Raw genomic sequence first — 9437 nt, forward strand, 5'->3', positions numbered from 1 at the left:
GGGAGGAGCCTCGTGTGCGGCGGCGGTCATCAGGGTCGGGGAAGATGACCACGACACGGATGTCGTGCTGGCCGAGAGGCAATGCCGATGGGCACTCCGGTTCCACCTCGTCGGCATGAACCACCTGTTGAGTGGGAGCAGCGCTGGGCGCTCGGGGGATGGAGATCGACCGAGCCATGACAGACAGCGGTCGGGAGCAACTCGGAGGGGGCTGCCGGCAGCAGCGCAGCGGTCGGGAGCAGCTTGGAGGCGTTGGCTGGAAGCAGCGGAGGAGTCAGTAGTCGAGGACCGGGAGCAGTGATTGGGATGAAATGAGAGGAAATCCATTGGGGGCGTTCCGGACCTTCCGGCTCTAGCGTCCGCTCCCATGCACTAGGCAACCGTGCTTGCCGTCCCTTAAGCCAGCCTTGAACGTCCCAATGGGCAGCGAGCGGACAAGCTGGCTGTGGCCGGCGGCACGACGGGCACTAGGCTGCGCACAAGACCTCTACATGCGAAGCCTAATCAGTAAGCCACCTCGGCTACTACAGGTTTTTTGCGTACAGTGTCGATGGTGACATGCTGGAGCCTACATGCGCAGCTTCTTAGAAGTGAGCAGCTCCGGATGGTTGTTCGCAGTGCAAAGTCGCTCTCGCCGGCACCGGCGTGGCGTTTGGCAGTTCCAAGGGGCATTTTCCGTCCCTGCATCTCCTAATTGTCTTTTTTTAGGGATTCCATGTAGTCTCCTAATGGGCTCGATCGGTATACAATGGCATATTTGAAAGTATAAAACTTTGTAGTGGCATGTTTTAAAATATATAAATACACAAAATAGTGATATCAATTCTCAAAGCCTGAAAATTTGTAGTGGCATATAGTACTCTTTCAATCCAAATTAACTGACGACGCGCACATAGTATAACTTTAGTACAGAATTGTACTAAATGTGCGCCAAATAATTTGGATCGGAGAGAGTATCAAATTTACACATAAATCTAATAGGCTTCTCCCTCAGTGATATCCCACCGGGAAAGATGTCCGTGTCGCCCGGGACTACACTCCCGGCCACCCCGGTAGGATGTCCAGGCTGCCGTAGCCAAGGACGACGAGCTGCGATCCTGGTGGCGGACAGCAACGGCGTCTGCGGGAGACAAGGAGTATCCCGTGTTTATTCCAACGAGCACTTGCAAGTTCTGAACTGTACATATTGCCATGACGATACGTGATGCCAGTGGTAGTGCAATAACACTGGCACAGTGCACCGTGTTGTTCGTGCCAATGCTGTTGTGTTCTACCTCCACACTTCGCCGATGTGATTCCATCCGCCGGGAGGTGCACGCACATATGTTTCATCCCCAATATTGCTTATGTGATTTTCTTATTTGGTCAACTTCGGGTCCGAAATAGTTGATATAATTTCATCCCCAGTATTGCTTAGTCGATAGACTAATCAATAGCTTAATAATTTATAATCACTTGGGCCAATTACCTGATGCGAGACAGGGAAAACAATTATTTAAGAGCCTTAAGCAGTCTGCTCACAGAACTCTGCATGGGCTAGAATCAGGGAAATACAATAAGTTGCATGTACACAAAGTTTCGGATAATAGAAGTGTAAATTTGCACAGTACCATTAGAGGAAGTTTGTATGCTCAACATGCTTAACCATGTCGAAGCTCATGCACGATTAATTATATCCTCAGGTTATTCAAATTATCTGGAAGGTGGGCTTTAAAATTTTGTAAATTAGTGTTTCAATAGTTCGGAGCTGCTGCTTTACTACCCGTTTTTAGGTGGATGGTCTCCATTTTAAATCTTGATAAAAGTAATTCACTTTGACAAGTTCTATGTTTGACGAATGATTTCAAGGCCTCATAGATGCCCAAGGTATGTATCTAAGCATGAATGGGTGTACAATATTACTTCTCTTCATGGTGGCAGTGTATGCAGATTCTTGTAGCGGTTAACGGGGTGTGGACTAGAGGTAGATCATGTGTTAACAAAAAGGTGGTTGGGGTCATCGTAATTGCCAAATGTGTGTCGACAATTTTTTTATTGCTACATGCTCTCTGTCCCCCTCAATATGGGACAACAAGTAGAAAGTTGGGTAGGGAGAACACCAAGTCTTCTGCAAGATGAAAATTAGAATAAAATGGTTGGCTTGGACGAGGGGGTTCATTGGTCGGAAAACATAAGTTTGATTTTGCTCGATGTGTACTTATCAATAATATGACATCACTTTGATTGATGTCTTGGTACATCTTTTATTGTTCAGTAGGCTCCTGATACTTAGTAAAGAATTCCCACCCGATCATTTGTGATTCCGTAGCGTAGCACGGGTGTCTTACTAGTATATGGTTAAGTGTTTCTCCAATATACCGTGAATATACCTTGATTTTTTAATTATATGATGACATTTATCAATGGACACTGATTTTTTTAATATACAATGAACTTTTCTACAAAACACCTACTAAACAATCTTCTATGATTTTTTTATATATTTTTAATAGGCTTTAAAAGTATCTATCTCCTAAAAACAACAGTCAATTTTTTGGTGAAAAAATGACTTAATAACCAAAGAAAAAAATAATATAAAACAGCTCATGGGCTAAGTGGGCTGGCTGTCGGCTTCTTTCAAGGCACCCATAGTTGACGCACACAGGCGTCTAGTAGGAGGTCTTCACATTCCCCTTAAAACACTCCCCCCTTCCCCGCCCCCGTAGAACCATCGGTTTGCCGACTGATACATTCGACAAGCACATAAGTATTTGGCGATTTTAACATTCGACAAACTCCTTTACCTGTTATTTTCTTCTTTTCTTTCTTTCTCTATTTAATTTTCTTGCTATTGCTTTTCAAGTATAAGGCCTAAAAATATGAGGGCGTATGATACCTAAAAAACACAAATAATATTTTTTAACCCAATTTCACAAACTTATACATGCACTTGCAATTCAAATTTGACTTATATACACTAAATGTCTATAAATATGATTACTAACATAAATATAGAAAATAGACCTAAAAATATGAAATTTTTACATGTGCCATTTAATGTAGTATATTGGGTGTAGTTTCCCTTTTTTTCAAACTCGATTGATGAAGCAACCGTCACTTTGCCTTTAAATCTTACTCGTTCCGTCTTAAAACATTGATTGTTTCTCGCGATGGTCCGGTTTCTAAGCAGTGCATGTCATAATTTTGCGAAACAATCATAAGGTTTTACTAAACATACCGTTGCAATAGCACCATACCAAGTTTCATGTCTTCCAATTTCGTTTACATGTTTCTAAATTGAAAAATCAATAACCTCCACGTTCGGAGTCGAGTCTTGGCACCTTCATGTTTGTATTTCCTTGCGTTTTCTTTAGGCCTAAACACGGTGTGGAGAACACAAATAATATTATTTAGCCCAATTTTGCCATCTTGTTCATGCACTTCCAGTCCGAATTTGTATACAGACCAAATGTCTAGAAATGTATGTAATGATATAAATATAGCAAACAAACCATGAAAGATGCCATTTTTTGACATTGATGTATCTTGAGTGTAGGAAAAAAAATCAAGGTCAATCGATGAAGCGATCATCACTTTGCTTTCAAACCTGACTTGTTCCCTCTGGAAACAAAGATTCTTCCTCAAAGATGGTCTGATTTCTAGGTAGTGCACGTCATAATTTTTGGCAAAACATTGTAATTATTTTACCACAACATATTGATGTCATAAGAGGGCATGATGCAAGTTTCATGTTTTCGGACTTCGTTTGCATTTTTTTGGAACTCGAAAACTAATAGCCTCCACGTTTGGGGTCGAGTCCAGGCACCCATGTGTTTGTAATTCCATTCCTTTTGGGGGATAAGACCTAAACATGGACTAAAGAACACCAATACATTTTCTCAACCTAATTATGCCCTTTTGTTTCTCCTTACATTTGCAGTTTCAACTTGAATTATATACACGAAATGCCAAATTTTTACTTGCAATACAACATAGACTAAATAACAAAAATAAGTTTGTCGAGTGGGTGGCAGGACCGCAGGAATTCAGTAAAGCATGTGTTTGCCGGGTGCCATGTGGAAGAAACTCAGTAAACGTGCGATTTGCTGAGTGGCATCCCTTTGCCTAGTTTTTACTTGGTGGAACTCCACTAATGTCATGTTTGACTAGTATCCGACAAAATGACTCGACAACCAACCTAACACCAGGCAAAGTTCCATATTCCTAATGCACGCACAGTGAACTAAAAATGATCGATTAATGAACTGCACAGGAGAATTACATCAACCTACAAATACAAAGATATAAGGGTGCTATGTGCTGTACGCCCTATTAGTATACAATACTACATATCTTCCTTGATCGATGGATGATCATCGTATCCTTCCATATACGCAAGTGGCGCCATTGATCGACACGCATATAATTCACATTAACCTCCCGGTCGGTCCTCCACAAGCGATTTGAAACCAATCCCCGGGCGCCATACGCAGCTGGGTGCAGGCTAGGTAGAAGTTGTCAGACCGTCCTTTAATGGTGGAGTGGTAGCTAGATCTCGTAAGACATTCCGACCTTGAGCAGCTGGCTTCTTGGGATGGCGAGCATCTTATCCCCTTGCCTGCAGTTCTTCCTGAGGAAGGCGTAGACGTAGTTGACGATGACTTTCTTGAGCAGCGAGGAGTGAGGCCGCGCCACCACCTCGTTCTCCCCCATGATGTACACCACCCCCTTTTCCATCTCCCTCTCGATGTACCTCTGTTCCTCCTCGATCTTGGCCATCTCCTCCAGGCTCATCTTCGCCGCCTGGAACAGCTGCTGGCTGCTCGCCGCGTACCGCCCCGACGGCACCACCTGCATTGCCAGCTCCGAGAAGGACTCGGCCGGCGTCATCATCTCCTCCGCGTAGATGGACCGCCCCTGCCTCTCCCTCTCCGTGTAGGACGCCGACGGCATCATGATCATGCCGTTCATGTTCATGCGCCCGGTGGCCCCCGACGACGTCGACCTTGCCCGAGCCAGCGCAAGGCTCTCCGTGTAGGACGCCGACGAGTAGTGCTGCTGCATCGTCATCGTCATGCTGCTGCGCCGGGTCGACCTGGCCATGCTGTCGCAGCGCGAGCTCGGATAGCTCACCTTGCCAGCCTTGGCGTCCACGTCCACGCCGTACAGGTTCACGTCGCGGATATAGTACTGGAGGCGCTCCACCAGGTTGGCCGCGAAGTCCTTGGCCTCCTCCAGCGGGTCACGGTACCCGTACCTCGCCACGCACCGGTACAGCTTGTGCTCCCTCGGCTCCACCTGCCGGAACAGGAACCGCTCCGACATGTCCACGTGCGGGACGGGGAGGTGCTTCACAGAGACGAAGAGCAGCACGGCGTGGATGGACGGGATCTTCTCGATCAGGTGCGGGAACACCGGCGGGATCCCCTGCACGAGGTCCGTGTAGAATAGCCCCACGCCGGGCACCTTGCGCAGGTCGCGGCCGTCCAGCAGCTCCCGCACCTTGTCCGGCGACACCGTGCGCTCCAGCTCGTACTTGTAGCGCTTCACGTGCACGTAGTGCCACACGATCATGACGGCCATGAGCACCGCCGAGATGACCACGGGGATGTACCCTCCGTGCAGGAACTTGTAGAGCACCGAGGAGAGGTAGACGGACTCGGACGCCATGAAGACGGCGAAGAAGAGCGCCACGCACCACACGTTCATCCTCCACACCAGGAGCATCACCACGGTGAGGAGCAGCGTGGTGATGAGCATGACGAGGACGACGCAGATGCCGTGCGCCTCGCCGATGACCACGGTGGTCTTGAACGCCACGGTGACGACGCAGGCGGCGAAGCCCAGCAGGAAGTTAACCTCCGGGATGTAGAGCTGGCCCTGGTACTGCTTGGAGGTGTGCAGGATCTTGACACGCGGGAAGCATCCCAGCGCCTGCGAGTGGGAGATGGTGGCGAAGGCGCAGGAGATCATGGCCTGGCTGCCGATGATGGAGGCGGCAATGGCCAGGACGAAGGTCGGCCAGAAGAGGACCGTCGGGGTGGACCTGTAGAAGGTGTTGGCCACCTCCTCCGGGTACTTGCGGAGGAAGGCGGCCTGGCCGGCGTACGCGAGGAGCACGGAGGGGACGAGGCCGAAGCCGAAGCTGAGCTGGATGGAGCGGATGCTGAAGTAGCCGAGGTCGGCGAAGAGAGCCTCGGTGCCGGTGAAGCAGAGGAGGATGCCGCCGAGGGAGATCCAGGCGTCCTTCTTGTTGCGGCGGAAGTAGTCGGCGATGTACTTGGGGTTGAAGGCCCGGAGGACGCCGATGTCGTGCTTGACGAGGTTGTACACGCCGACGCCACCGATGAGGAGCAGCCAGAGGATGATGACCGGCGCGAAGAAGTAGCCCACCTTGTCTGTGCCGAAGCGCTGTACCGAGAAGAGCGCCACCAGGATGGCCACCGTGATCCACACGATCTGGTCTGCATGCACGCAACATCCGTCCGTCGATCAGTTCAGCATTTTTGCCCAACAGGGTACTGAATCTTCTATGAGTACGAGCTTTGATCTTCTACTGCATGCATGCGCCTCGACCCTTGAGACCCTGAGAGTTTGGTACGTTGTTTCCCTGTACGTACGCTGCTAGTAGATGCATGTTGATGAAACATTTTACTCCAACATGTAAGCTACGACTAGGCTGGAGTAGTCGTACGTATACGTAACGTATGAAGGTGTATGGTGATTTGCAAGTTAGTATGATGGATGGGCGTCACATCCATTATAACTGCAAACATTAATTGAGGTTGCAATGATTCAGGGTGCGTGTCCTAGAGGTTTCACACGCCGTTAAGTATCGATAGAGATACTCCTACCATCTCAAAGAAAAAGTATGGTTTTACTGTTGCTCTTGAGTTTAGAGAGTGACAGCCTATCTATCCTGAAAACTACGTACAGAGGGAGGGGATCCATGGATCGGTTCGGTTCTCGTATACACATCTCCGAATCATGCACGATTGAAATGCAAGATTTATTGATGTTTGTGACAAGTTAACACGCACCATTCATCACTGCGTGGAGAAGATGGTGTCGACCGCTAACGACTTATTACAAGACGTACCTACATCTACTGTACATGTGAGGTAGCATGCAGTAGCTGAACATTATATTCAGGTGTGTGCATCTCGAGTCTGAACACAAGAGGCGGAGCACAGTAGATGTTGGGTACTATGTCTGTCGAGCCTGTACTCGTACTCGTACGTGTGGATAGCAGTGAGGCTGCGTAAACACCACTATATATATACTACTACTATACATACCGATGGACCGATAACTGCTGGATGGAGATGGCGATGGCGATGGCGCCATCCGCAAAGTCGTCTCACATTTGCAATAATGCCTGGACGGCTGGGACTACAAGAGACCTACCTATATACACACTGACCCATCGGACATGGACGGATGGATGCTGTTTTTCTCGCATCAATTAATATGCCTCAAATGATTTTTGCTTTCCCTCGCTGCTCTATGCTGCGTTGCATCTAAATCACGCCACGCTACACTCCAGCTAGCTGGTCGTCGACCTCATCCATCGGGTTCACACTTGTTACCCATAAGCGGCCGGCTGATCGAGTTGTATGTGTATGATATTGATGCCTCTAGGCGCTAGTACGTACTCCCTCTGTTTCAAAATAGATGATCCAATTTTGTACTAACACAAGGTAGACCGAAAGATACTATATATGCATGGAACGTACCTGTAGTGAGGTGCGGCGCCTTCTCCTTGAGCCCTCCCACGGCGGACAGCACGGAGATGGCCGGCGTCAGGCAGGCGTCGCTGATCACCATGGCCGTGGCGAGGATGGTGAGCAGGAAGAGCGAGATGCGCACGGGCTTGCTCGTCTCCAGGAGCTCCTTCACCCGCTGCGCGCGGTACGCCGCCGGCGAGGCCAGCTGCAGCGTGGCCAGGGCGCGCCGCCGGCTGAAGGACTTGGGATCGTCCTGCTCCAGGATGTGCAGCTCGTCCTCCGCCTGCTGGTTCGGCACCAGGCTCACCTTGGCGTGCCGCGAGATGAGAGAGTAGAGCGCGAACGTACCGCCTGCATGCATGTCATGCAACAACTTCTTTAATTTGGGCCTTTGGTATATACTGCTAGTATCATGCATGCATGCTAACTACAGTAAAATAACCACAAACATTCCCATGCATCTACTCGATCGTAGGATATGATGCACAATATGAGAAGTATTACTACGTTGATCGCTAACTACAGTACGAACTAGTTCACTGTTATAATAACAATTAATTAATAACAACAAACACATGCACGGCCACTCGACCCACTTCATTTTGGAAAACCTTGTTGTTTAGGAAGAGACGACAAGAGACGGTGGTGTACCATGCATGCACCAAACGATCAGTTTTGCCGTTGGGTCGGGGGTCCAATTAAGCTGCTGGTACATGCAGATGCTGCGTCAATTTGCTGCATGCTAAGGTAGCTAGCTAGGTGCACCGTACGTACGTGTAACACGTCGCGCAATCTAATTACTACGATCGAGTACAAAGAAAGAAGAAAGAGGAAGAGGATGAAGCGAGGAAGGAAATCTGCATGCGTGCGTACCGTCCCCGTCGTCGTTGGCGCGGAGGGCGATGTAGACGTACTTGACCATGGTGAAGAGTATGAAGCTGTAGATGATGAGGGAGAGGACGCCGAGGAGGTCGTCGGTGTGCCGGACGCCGGCGGTGAAGGTGCTGGAGTAAACGTAGAGGGGCGACGTGCCGATGTCGCCGTAGAGCACACCGACGCACTGGAACGCGAGGCGCAGCGTCTTGCCCCACCGCTCATGGCCGTGGTGGCTGGCGCCGCCGGCCCTGGAGGCGTCCCGGTACAGCGAGTCCTGCCGCTGCACCACCTCCGGCATGTCCAGCGCGCACTCCACCTCCAGCACCTCATCATCACCACCCTTGTGTTGCTGCTCAGCCATCGATCGATCCTACCAGCCGGCTAGATGACTAAGCTTAATTGTTGAGAAGGATCCAAGAAGTAAGGGTGTAATTGGCTCGTGGAATAACATGCCAGTATCTAGCTAGCTTGGTGCTCCTGGATGGATCTAGTCTCTCATGGCCTCGCCATGCAATCTTCCCTTTTATAATGAGCGCATCTCTCTGGTTAGAGATAGCGCGCGGTACTACTAGTTGTGGATCGCTGGAGTATGTGAACGGCAGGGTAGCAATTAATTAAGCTGCTACTGTGCGGAGTACATACGTGCTGCTGTGCTATGCGACCCGACCTGAATACGTTTTCAGATGGACGTTGATGGATCAACAGATTCCGTCCCCGCAATGGCTTTGGCTTGGCTTAGCTTACTTTTCGCCCATCACCCTTCGCGACTCATGGCGTCAGCGTCGGGCTCGGGCCACAAGGGAACTAACCGTGTGATCATAATTCATTGCTGTAGCTGTTGCTACGCCAAAGGAA

General features: G+C 49.4%; 1 protein-coding gene across 1 annotated transcript; it reads right to left on the reverse strand.

The window, feature by feature from the left end:
- Positions 1-4218: 4218 nt before the first annotated feature.
- On the reverse strand, positions 4219-9161 carry LOC119363945 (potassium transporter 22-like). Its single transcript, XM_037629320.1, has 3 exons — positions 8580-9161; positions 7716-8057; positions 4219-6443 (listed from the first exon to the last, which is right to left on the reverse strand). The coding sequence occupies exons 1-3, from the start codon at positions 8941-8943 to the stop codon at positions 4528-4530; spliced, it is 2622 nt and encodes an 873-aa protein (XP_037485217.1). The 5' UTR covers positions 8944-9161; the 3' UTR covers positions 4219-4527.
- Positions 9162-9437: the final 276 nt, after the last annotated feature.

Source organism: Triticum dicoccoides, chromosome 2B (assembly GCF_002162155.2).
Source record: "Triticum dicoccoides isolate Atlit2015 ecotype Zavitan chromosome 2B, WEW_v2.0, whole genome shotgun sequence".
NCBI lineage: Eukaryota > Viridiplantae > Streptophyta > Magnoliopsida > Poales > Poaceae > Triticum > Triticum dicoccoides.